General features: G+C 40.0%; 1 protein-coding gene across 8 annotated transcripts in view; it reads right to left on the bottom strand.

The window, feature by feature from the left end:
- The window catches only part of DACH1 (dachshund family transcription factor 1), a 355,617-nt gene that overhangs the window by 173,866 nt on the left and 158,822 nt on the right, over positions 1–22,929 (bottom strand). For 7 of the 8 annotated variants that reach the window (XM_081858109.1, XM_081858105.1, XM_081858106.1 and 4 more), the window contains exon 3: positions 2,185–2,346. The exons of the other annotated variant lie outside the window; for it this stretch is intronic. In XM_081858109.1, coding sequence (XP_081714235.1) covers positions 2,185–2,346 — 162 coding nt within the window. The remainder of the gene's footprint in view (positions 1–2,184; positions 2,347–22,929) is intronic. 8 annotated transcript variants of the gene reach the window in all.

The raw sequence follows: 22,929 nt of genomic DNA, 5'->3' as shown, positions 1-22,929 counted from the left end.
GGGGAATAAGAGAAATCAACCCCCTCCCCAACACAGCTCAGAGCCAGTGGGGCAGAGGCTTGATGTGCAACTTGGTCACACAGACCAGGAGGTGTTCTGGGTTCACAACGCCCCTTGAGTGCAGAGGGCACCCCACACATTTCTAAACATTCATCTCCAGCTTCATGCTGAAGGGACAAGGTGGAATCACATCCAATTGTCCCAGCTTCTAGTTCCAGGTTCAGGATCATTTAGCTAACCAGAACCCAGAACCAAAGTGAGGATAAGTGAGATTATGGATCCCTAATCCAATATCATCATTCTTCTCACCTCATCCTGGGGCTATTTAGACCAAGGTTATTAACAAAACTCTGTTCATTGTGCCTCAGACCCAGATTTATAGGGACAAAAATGCATGGCACTTTAAACACCAGTACCAAAATATCAGCCACACTTACACATGTATATGTGTGTCTGTGTGATAACTAATTCAGAAAAAATAAAGGCAAGTCCAGAGAAAACGAAGGAAATTGAGACTTCCAGAAAGGATGCTGGAGTTTTAGTTCCATTCTTAAAATCTCTAAATATTAGAATCGTCAACCAATACTTTTTGAGCAATTGCCTGCCTTTTAAATGAATTATCACTTAATTAAATGGCCATATTTATGTATTACAAAACCCTCAACATGGATGTCTTTTTGAGATATGAAAGAAAGTATAAGAGAGCTTAACATTTAATCAAAATACTATGCACTGCTGGCAAGAAATGGCACCCTCAATAATGCCTTTTATATTTCCTACTAGAATCTAAATAGTCTCAAAAAGTAAGCAAGCCCTACTAAACCTGTCATTTTGAACATTTTACTTTTGTCAAGCTACATTAAAAATAGAAGACGTTCTTCATACCTCTCCTTTTCTCAATTGCTTAAAGGTAGCATCTACCCGTTCTCCCCCTTTAAAAAATATATGGCGTGCTTCTTGCAACCAATCCCTGCTCATTTCATTCAGCCAAGAAAACTATTCTTGTTTCTTTGCCTTGTGCTTCCCCTGCCCCACCCACCAGCACATACCCTCCTTTGAGACCACTTTTAGTGGTGACCATTAAACTTCTGTGTCCATATCTATCTTCCCCATTCCCGAAACAGTTTTCCTAAGTGTACCTGTAGCTCCTCAACCCCCCGCCCCACCCCACCCCCAGTTGCTGAGACATTAACAGAAAAAGGAAGGGAAAACTGGCCTCGGAATCTGCTGACATGTGCACATTTGTTCCTTTTGTTCTTGGGCATGGGTTAAATAATAAATATGTACAGGAAGATTCAGAACAAAAAAGTTGTCAAGTTGTCATCCTTAAGAATAACCTCAAAAATTTGCAGAATACAAAAAGAGGAATATATTAGATTGTCATGTCTGCTTTATGTCTACGCGACCTCTGCCATGTACAATGGTTAACAGCACTAAAACTCCGCTTTCAGTTCGCTTACTTACATTTATCTCAGAGAGCAGAAGGGAGCCATTACAATGGAATGACCTTAAAAGCTACCATAATTTTAAGTATATTTTAGCAAAGGAAATTTACGACATGTGTAAACACATCATGTTAACCCTGCATCTTATTAGACAGAGAGTCATGCTAATGGTTCCAAATATTTAACATATGGTGGGGGCGGAAGAAGTTATCATTTAGGAATTTACCCATGAAAATTCAATACACAGTGGGTTGGATCCAGACTTAGTCAAGCTTAGGTCCATTCTGGGGATGCCTACATCTGGATGCAACCCAGTATTTCCAAACTTCGTTATTTCTCTTTCAGCACTTGTAATGGAAGACAGAAATGCCCACCAGACTGTGCAGCCTAATGCCTGCATTTCATTGGTCCAGTTGAATTCATCAAGACCAAAATAACCTTGTACCAAATATTTATCTACTTAACTTGGCTGGGATTGGGCTGTTGAGTGTTTCCTTCCGGTAGGACAGTGGGATACTGCGATATTTTTCTGTTTCATATAACCCTACCTAGATTTTAACAATGAAAAGTCACCATCCAAATGTTTTTCTTTTAAATAATATAATAACGGGTCAGCAAAGAACCACATGCAAAAGTTATATTCTTACAATAGTAGCAAAAACAAATAATGCAAGAATCAGTCTTGTTATCTATTATGGTATTACTTATACAAGAATTCTATTTTAGATCAGAAACTTACCCACGCTAGAATTCAGATCCCCATTCTCAGACTCTGCTCCGTGCTGATTATTACTGGCATGATAGTTCGACATAGCTTCTAATTTAATTTTTTTCACCTTCATTGCTTCTGCAATGGCTGCATTGGTGGCAGCTGCTGCTGCAGCAGCTGCAGCTGTCAGACCTAAAAAGAGACAGGAATGGAACTAAATTAACTTCTACCAACTTTCCATTGAAATTGATACTCTTCTCGCATCATCTGCCACCAAAAGGAATTGACTAAGTTACTAAGAAGAAAATTCAGCAATACACAATTTGGTGTGCTACATTTTCTTCCAAATTTGTTTACAGTACCAAATTCTCAACGAAGGCATGAGTTTTAAAAATAAGAAGTCAGCTGTCCAAAATGTAACCAAATAAACTTAAAAGTCCAGAAGATTGCAAGCTGGGAATGGTTTTTCTGTCAAGTCCTGTTAGTAAAGCTGTCAAACTTGTGTTTTTATCCACTCAGTGGTGGATGTAAGCTTTGGCTCATTACCTTAAGAGAGTGCATGCTAGTTCTAAACCAAGAAATACAGTAAGAATTCTGATTTTGTTCTCAGGCACGAGACACGTTACGAAAATAAATTTGATTCTGTAACTTGTGCACAAACCAAGTTATTTGCTTGGGCTATACCTGTCTCCAATACCACTTTCTTATTTATGCTTCACTGCAACCTTTAAGTGCACCTTTTTCAATGCTGCCATCCATTCACTAACAGCAGGGTCCCCAAAGCAGGTGTTTTTGGTGGTTTTTCCTCATTTGTATCATACTCTTCCTCTAAATCTCTGCCAATAACAAAAACTAAATTACCACTGTAAGACAGTCTTGTTTTGGCCATCTCTTAATGGCTATAGTAAAACAAGTGTGGAGAAATGTCTATGCTGTGCCTAGGATCCAAAGTGTCTTCTACTCTTTGAGTGGAAAGTTCTTCTGCTACTAACTAACTAATAAGGTTGCCATTTTCTCTTTCCAAATGTAGCCCTTAAGATCACACTGAAGCCCACTCTGGAGGCCCCCAACTATTAAGAGCTGATTTTCAGGCACTGCGTGCTGTACGGTGGGGAAGAATTAGAAAGAAAGGCCCTGCGCAAGCATATCCTGGAGCCTGAGAACACCTGGAAAAGGTCTTCTGTTTTTCACTGAGACTCAAAGATACAGCATGATGCCAGGGGTATGTCCCGGAAGGGGCAACATTTTGCTTGGCCACCAATGCCACTCATAACGTGTTGAACCCTGTACATAACATATAGTCAGAGCAGTCTGTAACACAGCCCAAGCTGTGTTGCACTACAAAGCTAGAGGAGGGTGTACTGCTATCCTATACATCTGGCAAATCTGATCCAATCCTGAGATCCATAAACCATATGGACCACTAATCATTTGCTGTCCTAATGCGGCTGGCAGGTGTGGCTTTGATAGTCAGAAGATACAGGACTGCAGCACTTGTAGTGTGGAACTGAAGCAAAGGAACTCTAACTAGCCCAACCAGTTGCAAAGCTTCTGGATTTGGAATAGAGGAGTTCTATAAAAGCACACCAGCATGGAACAAAAGGCAAGTTGTGGATTGTGCGCTAGGTAATCATTACCCCCGTTTTTATTCAAACTCATATTGTGTTGTTTCATGTTCTCTAGGTCATTTGGATAAGTGCTGCTTGCCATTAATTAAATTAGATGGAAAAATCAATATATGAGAGCAATTTTAAGATAAGCCCAATAACTACTCTGAATTTTTTAAAAAGTATTTCTTGTTTTCTCCTAGCATTTGTTCCAAAGAATTGTAAACAAGTGTGTAAAAAAAGAGAGAGAAAAGTCAGCCTATTACAGTTGCAGGCAGCCGTTATCATTAATATTCCGAAATTGATAAGCTGTTTATGTCTGGCATTCTTCCTGCTGATTATTCAGTGAGACAGGCCACTTTATAAATATCTCATCACTCCAGCGTCACACAAATTTCATCGACAGTGCTCCTGCACAGCTATTAGCAATATGAATCTAACCATTACAAGAGGGAGGAAAAATCGAACATGTGGCATTAATACGCAGTCCTGGTTCCTAACCATCTGATAGGCAGATGGCGTAAAGTGGATTCTCCAGCTGAAATGAAGGGGCACATCATTTAAAACCTTGTTTGCATTCTAACTGATATCAGTGCCATATTGATATACATGATACATCATGGCAGTATTTGAACAATCTAGTTTGTTTCAGTCATAAATGTTTACAGCCTTGTTTTTTATCTTTAGAAGCATGTTCTGAAGCGCGTATTTTTAATTTATGAAATCTATTGTTTACTTCTGTGGAACCAGGAGATTAGCAAGACGCAGGAATATGAAATTTCCGCAATCACCACAGAAGGCTGAATAAAGTACAGGGCGGTGTGCTTTTTCCCCCTTTAATGAAGACCGTTAGTAGAGGAATTAAAAAATTAGCTGAGGCATTTTATGCATTAAATGCATTTATTCATTAAACCTCCCAGCTTTTCCCCCCATGTGACATACTTAGAAGTTTAATGCTTTAACACAGCTATTCATTTAAAGCTCTCACTGTGTACAATTAATCTTGTCCAACAATTTAATTCAAAAAGCAAAACATCAAAAAGTAAAGTTCAATTCAACAATCGTGGTTCTGAAGTAATCTTCCCTACTGCTGACAGTTCCTATAGACCCGCCGGGAAAAGTCTGTTCAAGGTGTCTTGTAAGAGCAGGGTGAGCCTGAATTATAACTCAATTCAAAGCTCTTCAAGTCTTAGCAGAAACTCAGCTCTTAACCTCAGCCAGACACTGAAAACCTAAAGAAACACACACTGAATGAGCTCTTCTAACAAATCCCCTTCTTCACCACAGTGCTATCCAGCAGAAGAATTTTCTCTTCCCTCACACATCTAGGAAGGCTCAGTGCTGAGATTCTAATTTATCAAGTTTGAAAAGGGATCATGTTCGGTTTTCTTAAATATTTTGTTTTGGCGACTAAAGTTCACTTCCAACAAAAATCTCCAGAAACAAAAATAATGCCTTTCTGAAGAATGCTTCTGTGGGAAGGTCTCCTCCCCAATGAATCTCTTTGAAGTATGTATGTACTTACTTTGAAGTAAGTATGTATTCTATGATTCTAGGTACAGTGGTGCCTCGCAAGATGAAATTAATCCGTTCCGTGAGGCTCTTCGTATAGCGGTTTCTTCGTCTTGCGAAGCAAGCCCATTGACGGCTTAGCGGCTTAGCGCTATTAGCGGTTTAGCGGCTTTTAGCGATCAGCTGTTAAGCGGCTTATCAGCGGATCAGCTAATAAGCGGCTTAGTGGCTTAGGAAAAGGGGGGGGAAAGGAAAAAAAATCCCGCAGGAACTCGCAAGACATTTTCGTCTTGCGAAGCAAGCCCATAGGGAAATTCGTTTTGCGAAGCGCCTCCAAAACGGAGAACCCTTTCGTCTAGCGGCTTTTCCATCTTGCGAGGCATTCGTCTTGCGGGGCACCACTGTACAGGGCTCAGGGAAAGCCATTCTCAGTGATGATGCCACAGTCTGCAGTCAGCCACCTACGGAGCCCTGTCAAGCACATCATTAATGACGTAGAAGGTGCAGGGTGAAAATCGTGGCGGTGGTAGTGGTTAAATTCCACTGCTACTTTTTGAACTATTTCTGTTGCTTTAACTGTTATAGTCCAACCCATCTGCTTAAACTGTTCTGATTTACTAGGAACAGGCTGTTTTCTGATAGCTGTCACTAATCTTTAGGATACAGGTGCTTCATTAACATTTCTAAAGTGAGTGTAACATGTAGTTAGGACAAGTAGACTAACTAAAGAGTACTTAAAACTGCCTGTGATATCTCACAGGCTGGTCACAGAAATAGCAAATATAATACAGCATATTGGAAGTAGAGTAAAGATGATACCGATGGGTAATAGTGGAAGGGGTGGGTGGGGTGTTTTCTTTAAAATGAAAATGCAAATCACAGGAACATCCCTACTTTGCGGAGAGGGGTGAACTGTTGGAAAGTGTAGTTTGCTGGTTTAATCTCTTCCGGTTATTGTAATTTGCGCAAGGTTGAAGCAAAATCGAAAACTTTTCGTCTGGATGGTATAGACTCTCCTGTGCAAAGAAATGACTTTTTCATGGGGATACCCAGCCAGATGGGCAGGGTTTAAATAATAATATTAAGTAGTAGTAGCAGTAGTAGTAGTTGTTGTTAACTAAATGTATGGAACTGCTCAATGATTGCCAGATATTCATTGAGGAAATCCAGCCTCTTTAAAAACCCCGAAGCAGCTAAAGAATATCTAGTATTTTTCAACCCTGTTCCTTTGTCAGATGCTTTACCTAATTTTCTGCCCCACCTGCTGCAGCAAGTAGTTTTAATTTTGTCTCACAGCAAGCAGGGCAGAAGAACGGGCACAGGGTCTAAGGGATGGCTAGGCATGAGAATGCCAATTTGGGGGTAGGAGGTGGGATAAAAGCCAATATAACTCACCAAACAATTACTGCAGCAATTGCATCCACTATAACCAGAGTTTTTAAAGGACAGAGTCAGCTCGTCAGGTTGCTACCTGGTAATTTAGTCATGCTGCATGGCAACAAGTCCAATTGATTTTGACGTCACTTACTTCGAAATAACAGTATTATTTCGCAATTCAAATGGAACTAATTCTTTTTTTTTTTTCTTTGAAAAACCCTTCTAGAGACCTCATATTCAACTCAGGATCCATGTAGTCCCTGTGTAATAACGATCTAAATAGGCCATAGAAGACAAAATAATCTTGCTTTTGAAAGCAGATGATGACACATACGTATCTGCCGACGTGGGGATCGAGGGCACAGTCCTTCAATGGCTGCGCTCGTTTCTCTCTGGTCGGGGACAGAGGGTGGCGCTCGGGGGGGAATTGTCATTGCGCCACTCCTTGGTATGTGGAGTGCCTCAGGGTGCGATTCTCTCCCCGATGCTTTTTAACATCTTTATGCGCCCCCTCGCCCAGCTTGTCCGGAGTTTTGGGCTGGGTTGCCATCAGTATGCTGATGACACCCAACTCTATCTGCTGATGGATGGCCATCCTGACTCGGCCCCAGACACACTGGCGAGATGTCTGGAAGCTGTGGCTGGATGGTTATGTGGGAGCCGGTTGAAGTTAAATCCTTCAAAGACAGAGGTCCTCTGGCTGGGGCGGGACGATATGGGATTGAGGGGGCAACTCCCATCTCTTGCGGGGGTGCAATTAGTGCCAGCACCGTCCGTTAAGAGTTTGGGTGTAATCTTCGATACCTCCCTCTCTATGGAGGCGCAGATTACAGCTATAACAAAGGCGGCATTTTTTCATCTCCGCCAAGCTAAGCAGTTGGCCCCTTATCTCTCTCGCCCTGACCTAGCCACAGTGATCCACGCGACGGTCACCTCCAGGCTTGATTATTGTAACTCGCTCTACGTGGGGCTGCCCTTGAGACTGACCCAGAAACTCCAGCGGGTGCAGAATGCCGCGGCGAGACTCCTTACGGGGTCTTCGCTGCGAGATCACATTCATCCGGTACTATACCAGCTGCACTGGCTCCCGGTGGAGTACAGGATCAGGTTTAAGGTGCTGGTTTTAACCTTTAAAGCTCTATACGGCCTAGGACCCTCGTACCTACGGGACTGCCTCTCCTGGTATGCCCCACAGAGAAACCTACGGTCTGCAAATAATAACATCCTCAAGGTCCCAGGCCTCAGAGAGGTTAGGCTGGCCTCAACTAGAGCCAGGGCCTTCTCGGCTGCGGCTCCAATCTGGTGGAACGCTCTGTCACAAGAGACTAGGGCTCTGCGGGACCTGACATCCTTCCGCAGGGCCTGCAAGACAGAGTTGTTCCACCAGGCCTTTGGTCAGGGCGCAGCCTGACTCCCTCCTCTGGCAACCTGCACAGAATCTTGCTTAATCGGTTGCCATTAATTTGATTTTAATTAATTTTTATAATGAAATATTTTTAGAATGTGTGATTATTTGATTGTTTAATTATTTGATTATTGTTAGCCGCCCTGAGCCCGGCTTCGGCTGGGGAGGGCGGGATATAAATAAAATTTATTATTATTATTATTATTATTATTATTATTATTATTATTATTATCTATGTGTGTTTCAGCAGAAAGTTGTGTGCAATACAGAAAAAATAAAAAAAACCCATGCAATTTCAACATGACTAACTTTCGTTGGATCAAAGTCGATAGGTTTAAAATATTTTAAAAACAATTTGCTTTGCTTTCAAATCAATATTGAGATAAATTCACTTTCATGGAAATTAATAACTTACTTCCATATTTAGAAGTATGTAAACCTCTTAAAGATTAACAACGTTTTTCTTCCCATAGTCATAATTTGCTTAGGCTGAAATCTTATGCATGTTTCCATAGCCCCAAGGAATTCAGTATAAGTAACTTCTGAGTACACCTACATAGGGTTGCATAGTAAAATTCACGACGCTCGCAAAGTTGTTGAGCTTTTTGTAGGAAGTCCTCAAAATTGTTGAGCTTCTTTGAGCTGTTTCCACTGCTTTTTCCGTCGCACTGCCATACATCCCATTTCCCCAGCACCATTTTTGCACTCGAAAACCAGGACATGTCAGGAATTTTCATGACATATGGCAAGCCTAGGATTGCACTGTCAGTATATTTATCCATTTGCATGATTTACTTGACTGCTCTTCATCAAAACAACCTACGGCTGTTTACAGTACACCATGAAACAATAAAATACAACCATACCATTATAATAATGGATCTCAAACTTTTTCCCATTGACCACTTGAAAATTGCTTATGGTCATGGTGAACCACTTAAGTGTTACTTTTACCTGTTGTAATGTGGTGTGCTAGATGCTGTATGATTTTTTATTGCATCTTTATTGCTTCTTTTATTTCTTAGATTGTATATTATTGTTACAATTTGCATTCTCATGGAAAGCAAATCGTCATACAATAAAATACAATATAAAAAATCAAAGAAGCGATAAAAGTGCAATTAGTGTGGACATACCAGACCATGTGAATGAAGCTCATGGAACACAATTTAGGAAGCCTTGCATTACAATCAATAAAACATTAAAATCGAAATTTACATACCATACTAACAGTCCAGCAGCAACTAAATTAATATAAATAGCCTAGCACAAGAATCAAGCTGTCCCAAAGGCCTGAGTAAATAGATTACTCTTTAGTAAATGATGGCAACTCAGCATCAATGATGTTCAACTCACTTCCAAGGGCAGAGGGTTCCACAAACAAAGCACCACCACAAAGAAGGCCCTGCCCCATCAATTACACGAGTTAATCCATTCAATATATATTTTGCAAATCCCATATTTCTCTCTATCCAATATGCTACCCTTAAGGCCTTTCTATTAATTACATCCTATTGATTGTCACAGTGGTTCATGATGAGATGTTCTTACACATCTTCTGTTGTAGGGATGCTTATTTGCTGCTCCTGGGTTTCTTTTGTAGCATCCCTGCTTTTTAAAAAAATCTCATGTTGTAATCTTATGTACACTTTCTTGGTACTAAGGACTATTGGACTCGGTGGGCTTGCTTCTGAATAAAAGCACAGAATTGCGGTGCTAGACTGCAATCCTAAAGGTAATTATTAAGAAAACAGCACTGAAAATCAATGGCACTATTTTCACTTTTTTATTTAAAAAAGTCTAAAGGAACATATCCAATTGCTTAAAATAACAAAACACCTACTACATATTTTCAGCAGTATCTTGTTTTCTGATTAGATTCAATGGAGTTTACTAAGTTTACTCAGATTTTAACTACATATAATATACAGAAACCACCAAATAAAAGACTACATTTTCTATGAAGAGTCTGAAATATTGCAGATGTGCGTACAGAATCAAAACAATTCAATTAAGAGTGTAGATTTCTTTTTAACAGTCATCTCTTCAAAAGCAATAGATTTTCAGTCCTCATTCAGTCTGTTGCATTATTCATTTCATGTGCAACCTCAAGCTGGACCATAAATTGTTACTTTATCTAATCAAAGGCGACTTAACTCTACAGAAGGTCAAAGGTTTAATTTTGTGAAGTATTATCTTACGCTATGAGTTTAACCGAAAAATAGAAGAAGAAAAACAGCCAAGAAACTGGTAATAAATGAACCTTTATAGCCTCAGGCATTGGTCTAGTTAATAAAGTTTCATTGAAGGTTTCTTTCAACTGTTACGGACAAGAAGGTTAAAAAAAAAACTTAAATTACAGCCATGTGTGACTTTTAAGACAGGAATTCTTTTTTATCTGAACCTCCCCAGCCTAGAAGTGGGACAAAGAAATTATCTTCAATTTCTTAACCAAAAATGCATGCTTTTAAAAAGATAAAAAAGCACAGATATATCTTTAAAATAAAATAAAAAACCCCAGCAAAGGTCAACTTTTGAAAGAAAGAAATGCTACTTGCTGACAATGAATCTTGTGCACTGATCTTTTCAAGCCACGTTTCCTTAAAATGTGTAGGGATGCATTTACCAAATCTGTATGGAGACAAAGAACTGGATCACTTCCAAAAGGGAAGGCTCAGGCTGATTCTGTCCATGTTTCCTTGAATTCATTGGGACTTAATTCCAAATAAGTTTGCACATGGTATCAGATAAAGGAAGCGCCATTTTGCCTTCATCAAGTCTTCTTCTGAATAAGCATTTATTTCTGGGATTTGCATGTCACACTGTAATATAAAAGTTCTCTGGAGGCCTACATCCCAGAATAACATGCAAACCTCGTCCATGTGCATCAAAACATGTCAGCACCTTGGATTTAGCTTTCAATACGAGGCCTTGCTCAAGGTATAGTACAAATAATTTAGTCATAAATGTGGATAGTTCCTTGGGGATTATATAACACCTACCAGTAGCAGAGCAGCTGTACATATGTGCGAGTCCTAAAAGACAAACTCCAAAGAATGGTGAACATCATCATGAGCCGCTCACTACTGCATGCACAGGAACATATTCTCTATCTGGCGCTACAGTTTGATTGTTTATGTTGATGTCAAGCCTTAATGGACTTTCCTTTTTTGGCACACATTCCAGTGTTTCAACTTTTCTTTCTAATGCATGGACAGGCTATTATTATTATTATTATTATTATTATTATTATTATTATTATCTGACAAAACTTAAGGCATTATACATATAAAAATAAAAACGCTAAAAATATGGGGAAAATGCCCATTAAAGACCAATTAAACATTAACAGAATTAAAGATATGTAAAACCATACACAGTTTTAAAAGAGCTTTGGACAAAGGTGGGGGATCTCATTCCTTGGAGATTTTTAAACAAGGATTGGGTGGCCATCTGCCGTGATTGTTGTATTGCAGGGTGTTGGACTACAAGACTCTTGGGGTCCCTTCCAACTCTACAATTCTTATATAGAAATGTATAAAAACCACACCAATAATTACAATAAAAAGAGAACGGCATTCGCCCTTCATTAAAAGCAGTCAGGTCCCCAAATCCTGTTGGAACAAGGAAGTTTTCCATTTCAACAGAGAGGGAGCCAGTCGAGTTTTCTGGTGATGGGATTGCACAGGCCACACCGTTAGTAACTCTTGTATACCTGCTCTGAATGCCCAACATCCTGTGTCTATTTTGCTGCAGGCTGAGGGTTTCGCCTCTCTGCAGGGTCACCCTCATATTCTTTCTGGGTCAGGATGTACCGTATTTTTCGCTCTATAAAACGCACCAGACCACAAGACGCACCTAGTTTTTGGAGGAGGAAAACAAGAAAAAAATCTATTCTGAATCTCAGAAGCCAGAACAGCAAGAGGGATCGCTGTGCAGTGAAAGCAGCAATCCCTCTTGCTGTTCTGGCTTCTGGGATAGCCGCGCAGCCTGCATTCGCTCCATAAGACGCACACACATTTCTCCTTACTTTTCAGGAGGGAAAAAGTGAGTCTTATAGAGCAAAAAATACGGTACCTTCCTCCTTGTAGGTCTGTGACAAGGTTACACAGGCAATGTACTCATGTGCAGCTGCCCAGGCAATGAAGTGGGTGTTTGGGGCTGGATCAGTCTTCCTGATATTGTGGGCATATATGCGCACAGCAGAAATGTTTGAACAACAGAGGTAGAAAAGATATCACCAATAAGCGTAATTAGACACACACATACACCCTGCATTTCAGTTATACAATACAGTCAGAAACTGATAAATAACCCCAGAACCATTTAACACATCCTCATCCGTTAAATTTAGTCCAATTTTTTGCTACATGGACACAATTACTTAATTGTAACAATGCTACAATGCAGAATTACTGAAAGGACATGTTCGTGCCTGCGATTGCAAGTAATAGAGCTAAATAATCGTAATCTTTCTATCACCAGGAGCTTTTGTTGTTGCTTTTCCCTTCAGTCCTGCTAATCCACAGCTTAACACAGAATGTGAGGCAATGGTCCTTTGGCTGAATTAATGTCTAAACACCGCTGTGCAAGTGTACTAGCCTGGAAGATGCATAACACTGTTCCTTTCACATCCCCAACCTTGAAAACACAAGTGGCTGGTAAGTAAATGAGGTGAAAGGTAAAAGTAAATGGCCTTCCTGCTGCAGTGGTACCTGTTTATCTACTCGCACTGGTATGCTCCTGAACTGCTAGGCTGGCAGGAACTGGGACAAAGTAACGGGAGCTCACCCTGTCGCACAGATTCAAACTGCCAACCTTATGATCAGCAAGCCCAAGAGGCTCAGTGGCTACCCATGTCCCTTTTGGTAAGTAAACATATAAAGTGCAAAGGTCTACTCACCTAGATAAAAAATATGCTTAACTTTCCAATGTCAACCCCACGGTCTAGAATGACTCTGCAAAACGGGAGCTTTTCATTTACCGCAACTGACCCAACCCAAGTTCCCTAGAACATGCGTACAGATGCCGGACAATCTCATAAAGCGAAAGCAAAATAACAAGAAGCAGTGCAGACTTAGAAATTACTTGAAGCTGGGGTTGCCAACTCTCAAAATAAAATGCACTAGTATCTTGGCTGGCCCTGGAGCAGAGTTCAGGGCAGTCTAGCAGTGGTGCTGGAATAGTGCACAGTGTTTTCAAGCTAATCTGCAAAGGTGGTGGCAGCCCAACTTTAAAGTTGCCTGTTAGCCTAAGATGTGGAGTTCAGTAAGTTTTTAATGTCTCAAAGGCAATGAGATCTGACAGACCTTTAAGAATCGTGGTTGTAAGGAAAGTGAAATAGAGCACATGCCTTTATTTTAGGGATTGAGACTGAACAGGGATATGGTAGGTGTAGGATTTTTCATTTAAAAATCAAAAGCAAGTGGAAATTGTCTTATTTGAAGATACAGAAACTCTTTTATGGATGAAGGCACACCTACTCGAGCAATTTTCACTCCACTATTTCGGACTGCCTGTTTTCATTCCTCAGTGGCACGAATTCAATAGTTTTATACAGTAGGTAACTAAGGTTAGAAACCATTTTAAAGATATAGTAGTAGAAGTAGTAGTAGTAGTAGTAGTAGTTATTTATACCCCGCCCATCTGGTTTCCCCAGCCACTCTGGGCAGCTTCCAACAAAATATTAAAATACAATAGTCCATCAAACATTAAAAGCTTCCCTAAACAACGAGATACCCAAGAGTGAGGTCCACTGAACTCAAAGAGGCTTGCCTCTGTACAGACATGCACAAGAATGCATTATAAATATATTAATTATGGGTGTCATTCAAAGATACTTACGCAAACGCGCAACAGATTTGTACACATGCAATGGGACTTTCCCTTCTCCTCCTCCCCCTGTAGTTCCCTAGGCCGCTAAAATCCGCTGCAGGGGAAAGGAGACCCAACATTGATACTTACCCCATATAATAACTGTGTACACCAAAGGAACAAATGCTAGCATTTTTCCACCTCAAAGTGTGACCTTATCCTAGATTGATAGCATTACTACGTATAATTATTGTGAGGTATAAAAAATAAGTGCAATGAACACTGAACAGTGTTGGTTTTTTTCATCCAAGAACAGTCCTCAGCACTTGATGAAATCTTCCTACCCACTAATGAAATCTATTTGCCTATTTTCTGTGGTGAAATTAGAATTGTGGTGCCCTGCCTAGTTTACTCCAACTTTGTAGAATAACACTTGACATACCTTTTTTTTTTTTTTTAATCTTGGAAAACCTATGGTGATTATAGACCCACAGGAAAATATATTACACAGATGGCTTCCTATTCAGTAAATCATCCTTTTTCTGGAGAGGAAATTAACCTTGGATATGTGCTGATGCATTCTACAATTCACATTTTCCTCTTTGCAGCATTGATAAGGCACAATTGATTTTTTTTTAAAGGAATGTTACATTTAACATTGCAAGAGAGAACACTGATGGCCTAAAGAAAGGATGTACATCTAACCAAACAAATGAAAACGCCTGTTAAAGGACAGCTAAAGATCAGACATCATTTGTAAAGAGAGCTAAGAGGTACACCTTCTTTCTCATATAAGTTTATAGCATTAGCCGTCTGAATTATGGTTTGCATTGCTTCCTATTACTTTTCAGCGTAACTGAAGATAAACCAAAAAGTAATAGCTTGAGGGAGGCGGGGGCCTTATTTATACTAAACTCAGACTGTGTGTGGTCAGACACGGGGGGGGGGGGAGTGTTGGGACTTTGGAAGTGACGTACAGTTGCTTCTTCTAGAAAACAAGTAGTGAGATATGTCAGTGAAAATGACTGTTATTTTTAAGAACTGTGGTACAGGTAGAAGGATCCCTTCTAAAAATCATGGTCTAAAATATTCACTCCTTCCTCCCAGTCTGTGCTTACAAATCTCCAGACCCAGATGCAAAATCATAGAATATATATTTTATTGCAGCATTTGGTTTCTTGATGGATAATATCAGCAATTGTTTTGGCAGCTTCAAAGTTGCCTCTAGGTAAGATACATGGGTTAAGCAAGCAATGGTTTGCTATACAGCTTGCTATGTGGCTTATGGATTTTTTAAGGTATCAGAGACTGCATTCCTATCACATCCTAGAACTTTCCCATACCAGTTCCGCCCCTCGGGCAAAATCATGGTGAGCTTCCATGGTCCCATGTTTTGGAAGACCTCACGTAGACACACACTCACAAGCACAAAATAGTTTTGCCACTGCTAACATGGCACTGGCACCCTCTCCCTTCCTCTGGGCTACCTCACCCAGAATGCCTTGCTCTCATGAGGACAGGTCAAAGGGAAAGGCGAGTGGCAGAACAATGTTAAACCATGAAGAGGGTGAGGAGAAAGACAATGAAGAGGAGTTGAGCTGAAAGCAGGAGTAGTTTTCTGTTTAACTAGTGCAATTTCTACTGGGCCCCATTTGCTCCTACGAACAGCCCAGCCACATACCTGTATGAAACTATTGTGGAGTTTTGCACTAGAGTGACGATCCTATTCGCCCAGTGCTGTGTATGTGTACGATAGGATGTAGTGTGAATTCTGTTAGTCAAGACACCAGCCTCCTCTGGCAGGAGGGTGCACTGCTGGGGGGGGGGGGGAGAGGCTCTGCTATAGTGGAGGGTTAATGCTCTGTCCAAGCAGGTGGTAACCAGCAAAAAAAAGCAGGTGTTTGGTGATCACTGTACCAACCTGAAAACGTTACAGGAAAAAAAGAGAGAGAGACAAAAACCCACAACTGCCCCTCCTTCCACCCTGGCCAACGGGGCTGCAGATGTGGTGGGGAATCCAAGATTGCTTTGTAAGTTACTCAACAAAAACCAAAGTTGTTTCTCTGTGATTAAATGATATGTTTTGTTTTTATCTGCCTTTTTTCCCTGCTGTGCATTGATTATCCAATTTGTTCCCTGTGTTATAACAACTCATAATTGGGAGTAAGAAAAGCTGAAGCATGATAAACACACTGAATTAAAGTGTCATTTAGGGAAGGGAGAGAGTTGGAACAAGTGAACATAGCATCTTAAAGCAGATTTTAAAATATATATTGCTAACTTTCCATCCTTGTCCCAGTAGCCATAATTTCTGTGGCTCTAGTTTCTCAGGTTTTACATCTCTCCTCACATTTCATCCTTCTTATCTTGGAATAGGTAAAAAGTTAAACAGAGTCACTGAATTCCTGGGTTCTTATAAGAATTTGCAAACTGCTATGGAATAATACTGTTCAAATGCTAAATATTTTTTAAAATAGGCTGCCACTGTGACTACAACTGTATTCATGCGCAGACTTTAAAAGTAATTCCCACATATATAAGATAGAGCTGATTCTGCTAATACAAGAGTGGGATAGATATCCCACATATATAAGATACAGCTGATTCTGCTAATACAAGGGTGAGAAAGCTCCAGCCCTCAGGTAATTTTAGCCAAGTCACGCCCATTTATGAGATCACACCTGGGGCAGGTAAAAAAACCTGGCTAAACTGAAAGAGGTCTAACTTGATGTCAACTCTCTAGATCAGTCTTGCCCAACCTGGTGCCCCCTAGATGTTTGGGACTACAGCTACCATGCCAGAGATCTGGGATGGAAGTATTCAAAAAATATGGTGGGCACCATGTTAGAGAATACTTGTTTGATGACATTTGTCCTCATAGCTTTGTTCAAGTTGATATATAGTTGGGCACACACTGGTTAAGAGCCAATGAATTTCACATGTAATTATCAGTGCTTCAAAATGTTGTTCACTGTTGCAAATTCAGAACAAGAGCCCCTATCCCAGCTAAAATGTAATCTGGTAGTGAGGTATCTGTTGTTCTCCAGATGTGGCTGGACCACAACTTCCATAATCCCTGATCTTTGTTCATGCTGGCTGGAGACGAGGAAAATTGCAGTCTGGTCCAACAACATCTTGACATCAACAGACTACCTGCTGTAATCAATGGGCTTTGACAGAGGAAACTAATAATGCAATCTGCTTTCTGATGGTTTATCCTTTATTCTTACCTCAGATGCCAAAGTGTCTTGAGGCAATTAAGACCAAAGAAATTTCATACGTATGGAGTTCCTTAACTTTTTTAACTGAAGTTCTTGCTAGCAAACTAAATATTTCACCCACCTTAAATCCTGAAGGCAATTCAAAAGTTGGAGATGTCTCTTAATATGCATATAACATTTGATTTTGGACATTACATACAAGTGGTAATAAGCAGGTTAGATAGTTACTGTGTGGGCTTATAGTTTCATATCTTTCATATTTAAGTAAGGGGACTGTAAATTCTCACTTCATATATTTCATGCATGAATAATAGGATCAGATTGGTTCATTACCAAAATCCTTATACTGGAGCTACTGCCATCTATCCCAGAATGTGAGAAAGATAATTACCCCTAGGTGAAGCATGTGTGTGACGGAGATAGAGAATGTGTATCGTTGTTAACAGCCGATTTAAGGCTCTAATGCTAACATTTTAAGTTCTGAACGGCCCAAGACCCAAATGTCTTAGAGGATGACTTCTGCCCTACCATCCTGTCCAATCTTTAAGATCAGGGGTCAGCAAACTTTTTCAGCAGGGAGCCGGTCCACTGTCCCTCAGACCTTGTTGGGGGGCTGACTATATTTTGAAGGGGGGGAATGAATTCCTATATCCCACAAATAACCCAGAGATGCATTTTAAATAAAAGCACACATTCTACTCATGTAAAAACACGCTGATTCCCGGACCGTCTGCGGGCCGGATTGAGAAGGCGATTGGGCTGGATCCGGCCCCCAGGCCTTAGTTTGCCTACCCATGAGACTCTCCTGGTGGTCCTGGTCAAGGATGAGATCAGCTGAGTCTGGGCCAAGAGTAGGACATTATCTGTGGCACTCCAAAACTTTGGAACGATTCCTCCACTGAGGTATGTCTCAGCTCAACACTCTACTTTTTTGGCTGGTGGGTGAAGATAGATGCATTTTTTTCAGGCTTTTGGAAGTAAAGGGGTGCATTCTGTCTGAGTTTAGCTTTGCACTGTACACTCTACTATTTTATGTTGTTCTCTTATTTTAGTTTAAGCCAAGTTTATTTTGCAGTAATGTTTTATTCGGTTTTAGAATGTGTATTGATATGCTTTAATATGTTGTCCACTGCCCAGTGACTGAATGGTGAAAGGTAGGGCAGAAATTCCTAAATAAATAAAGCTCCACACACTACCAAGCAACAACTATTTTGAGTAAAGATCTTTCTGTGCACTTATTCCCAAATCAGCAGGCTGCAGATTGTTGTCCTGGATTATACAGAACAGGAGGGGAGGGTTGGGAGCGTATTTATTCTTCAGTTCAGTTCTTTTAGACACTGAAAAGTAAGTAGGTGAAAACAAACACTTCCTAACAGTGAACTGCTTAAATATTATAATATACTGTAATAGAAGTAGCCCTTTACAGAGCCATAATGTCTGTAGATATTAAGTTTGATGATAATACCTATATGGATTTTTGCCTGTTAAAGTAATGAAATTGGATTACACGAATCAATTCTTTGACTGTACAGCAGAAGCTGATATTGTTTCTGCTATGCTCTGTGGAAATGCCTTCTTCAGATGACATTGGCTGAAAACACTGCACCGTGTGAAAACCCCATAGATAACATGGTCTAGTATAAGTGCAGGATCATAGCCATCGCTGGTAGGTTTTTCTTGCTTCTTCTGGCAGGTCTGATCTACAAAATTCATTTAGTGACAATTCAAGCAAACATATGTCAAGTGAGATAAACTTTTTGATCCCATAGGAGGTGATTTCTTTAAAGAGCATCCGACACATTTTATTTTATTGAGCTGTGTATAGCGCTGAGATGGTGTGGGGGTATGCAACTAAAAATATTCTTGTTAATGAATTAATCTGTGCTTTCAAAAAAATCATAAAATTTCTTTTTAAAATCAGTATTTGGAGAATTCGGGGGGGGAATACTTTATAATTTTTTCTAAAAATAATCCTTTACAGACTTAAAAGTAACTACAGTTAAGAGCCATAAAGCTATGGCTACAATCTTATACACATGCACCTGGGAGTAAGTCCCACTGAAACCAATGGAGCTAACTTCTGAGAACACTTGTATAGAGTTTTTTTTCTGGGGGATGAGGGGACTAATCTGTTCCACTGCTGCCATTATTTTAATTGTATTATGAACACAGGATCTGAGAAGCATGTAAAACAAATGGTGATTTCAAACTTTGATGTAATCAAATCTCTTGAAGACAATAATGCCCAAAACAAATAATATATTGAACTGTAAAGCAAAAGTTAATTTGTATGGGAGGACAACAGTTGCATGATTCTAGCTATACTTGTGTTCAAAACTTGTTGACAGAATATACCAAGTACTAGAGGTTTCTCTTTGCAATACCAACCTACACATTTCCTACATAATTCCATTGCCCATGGACTCCATTACCAAGAACCTGGAGTAATTATACAACAGAGTTTCTAATGATGAAGTCCCAAACCAATGCTTGCTCTCTTCCCCATGGAAAATATCTTCTATAGTGAACAGTGGCTGTGGGATTCAAGAGGAGGGAAAACAGATACCATAAAATATAATTAAAAATTGTGGAGGCTGCATATGACAAGAATAACCATAAAAAACAGATACAAACCAGCTGGCTGTTAACAACTTCTGAGTTATAAAAATCTTAAACCTGCTGTAAAGCACTCGATTCGATTTACATAACCACAGAGCTGACATTCCTTTTAGATTCCTCTGTTGGGGATTATTTTGACATGTTTTAAAGCAGCATAAAAAGCAACTGTGAAAGGAAGACATGTATCATCTTACATAAAAATTCATTTCAGTCTTAAGACTGGGCTTATACACCTTAATCCGAACATCTCAACTGGAACTGGAAAAATATCTTGGATGCTACCAGTACTTCGATTCTATTACATTATTCCTTTGGTGGTCTTATTTTTGATAGAGTCGATAGACAAAGAAAATCTATATAGTCACAGGCACTTATATTTCAGCGCAATTGCAACCAAAAGAAAAAGAAAAATGACCTGCTCTTCCACAACCAGTTATAGAGTACTATGGCGCACGAGCTCTTAGATGGATTACATTTGTTATAAGCCTGAGCTCCATCCCCTTGCTAAAAAGCATTTCTTAGGAGCCTAATGATGCAGGCAGCATTTTACAGGGCTAACACAGCTCGCTATAGGGAATTAAAATAAACAAAATAAAATAAAATCAATCTTACATTGAGTGAAGTTTTGATGTATAAATGCTGGCAGCTTACATTGCCCTCAGCACAAAATGAGTTTTGCCATTTGATAATTTGCTTGATTCACTGTGCTGCCTCACGCAGGGCATTTTATGCCTGATTTATGTTTAATCGAGTCACCTGCTTAGCGTTAAGGAGGGTCACAGCTAGATAGAAGGGTTACAAGCACAGAGAGCTTTCAGCATCTCCCCATTTGACATAAGAAATGGGTGTAGGTGCCAGAGGTCAAGGCTTCTTTATTCTTATTTAATGTTCTCTATGGAATATTGCATAAAACATTTATGTACCATGGAACCAATTTGATTTCTCCATGGAACACAGTAGGAAAACATGCATTAAGGGTCTCAAAACACACAACGAATAAAGTAAAAAGCAATCTAGCCAAAGAAGTGATTGTGTTACTGCCAGCTTATATATATAATGTAACTGAAACTGTTCGCCTTTTACACACCAAAGCACTGTGGTACTGTAAAGATTTCTTCAGCTGTCACAAGTATAGGTAATGTGTTACAGATTAGAAAAGCAAATGAGATATAGCAAATGGAGTCACGCGTTCATCTTTGTTTCTACAAAATTTACTCAAATCTGCGTGAAGGGGGGCAGGGAGAGAGTTCATTGTAGTTTCTCATGTTCTTCTTGAACCACCACTAGTATACTGGCAAAGTAAAACGTATGATTAACAAAGTTGCATTTTCTGAACCTTCTTAGCTTGGAGTGACTTTAAAAATATTAATATTCATTGTTTCCCAAATATTATGAAAAACTATTCAATGTCCACTGCTACTGTTGACTAGATTGCTGTCTTGCCATCATTATTTAATTGAATTTACAATACAGTCCTTTGAGCCTAAGTTCCAGACAGGACCAGTAACCAATGGGCACAATATAATGCACATGAATAGTGCACACACCATTCTGAAATCCCTTTATTTCACACACACATTGCAAACTGCTACAACTGAGCTATTCTTACAAAAGAATAAAATATATCAGAACTATTATTAAACAATAGGCACACCGCCCAAAAATCAATTTACCTTAAATTTATTACCCACATTGACTCCTGTTAAATTATCTCTCAATCTACTAATTTCCAGTAAGTCTTTCTCTTCCCCAGGATCCTGCAGACGTACAAATTTTCCCAAGATCACCATCCAAGCACACATGCAGCTATTCTTAACAGCTGAAATAAAGCAACGAAAGATGGATATATTTTAAGTCTGATGTATTTTGAAATACTACTTAGGCCTGAACTCTTGTCACAGGCATCTGAAAACTCCCATGAATTCCAAGCGAAGTAATAATTTGTTTAATTCTGGCTAATCGACCCTTGAATTGAAATACAAGCAGCTTCTAGTTAACTCATCTAGGAATGTCAAAGAACCTGCATCCACACAACAAACAATATTATCATCCCCTAAATGCTGATAACTCCTCAGAAGGAAAAACAAAGTCCAAAGCAGAAAAAATCACCAGAATCCTGTGTACCCTCAATGGTATTTTCAGAGACTTCAACATTACATCAGGCTGAATGCGATAATGCACTCACTTATTTGGAAGTAAGGCCCACAAACTCAGTGGGACTTGGTTCTGGATAGACATGTATATATAAAATATAAAAATTATAAAGGAGCACAATTCCCTTCTATGGAGGGTGGGGTGGAGTGTTATACTGTGTGATGAGATTCTTCTTTGGTTTGTTCCCTTTCAACTAAAAGCATCCACAGCAAGGGGGACCCGGTGCTGCCAGCTGCTTCCTGTCCTTTTGCATGCCAACTGAAAACAGCAGCAGCAGTTCAAGGACCTCTGGGATTGGAGGAAGGGAAAAAGCGTCAAGGCCATTCTTCCTTCCTCCCTGCCTGCCCAGCCAGCCCAAACGGAATCAATTTGAAGAGTGATCTTAGTTGCTGCTCCAAGGAAGATGCAGGGACTCTGCATCTAGGTGGTTAAGAGCGGTGGACTCGTAATCTGGCGAACCAGGTTCGCGTCTCCGCTCCTCCACCTGCAGCTTCTGGGTGACCTTGGGCTAGTCACACTTTTCTCTGAAGTCTCTCAGCCTCACTCACCTCACAGAGTGTTTGTTGTGGGGGAAGAAGGGAAAGGAGAATGCTAGCTGCTTTGAGACTCCTTCAGGTAGTGATAAAGCGGGATATCAAATCTATACTCCTCCTCCTCATCATCATCATCCTCCTCCTCTTCTTCTTCTTCTTCTTCTTCTTCTTCTTCTTCTTCTATAATTAGCTAGCCCTCACCAACATTACAGGAGATTGGATGAGCTTCTGACTGGGGTCTGCTACTTTTATACTAGTGGGGAGCCCCAAAATGCCCCCATGTAGTTGTGGGTCTGTTCCAAGATGGATGCACACAGGACTGCAACCTTTAAGGACCGGAGGACTTGTTCTTAAAGCAGAATTGTGAGATCGAATAGTTTTATCCGGATGATCTATTGATAAGCAACTGGACTTGCTGAAATCTCAAACTTGCTTATCATTTGAATAGATTAAATTTAGAGATTAAAAAATAAGTGTAATTGAAAAAAGATCAGCTGGTATCAAACTGTTAGCAGTAAGATGCCAGAAAATTC

Source organism: Podarcis erhardii (genome assembly GCF_964252035.2).
Source record: "Podarcis erhardii genome assembly, chromosome: 4".
Lineage (NCBI taxonomy): Eukaryota > Metazoa > Chordata > Lepidosauria > Squamata > Lacertidae > Podarcis > Podarcis erhardii.
This window is presented reverse-complemented; position numbering and strand designations above follow the sequence as displayed.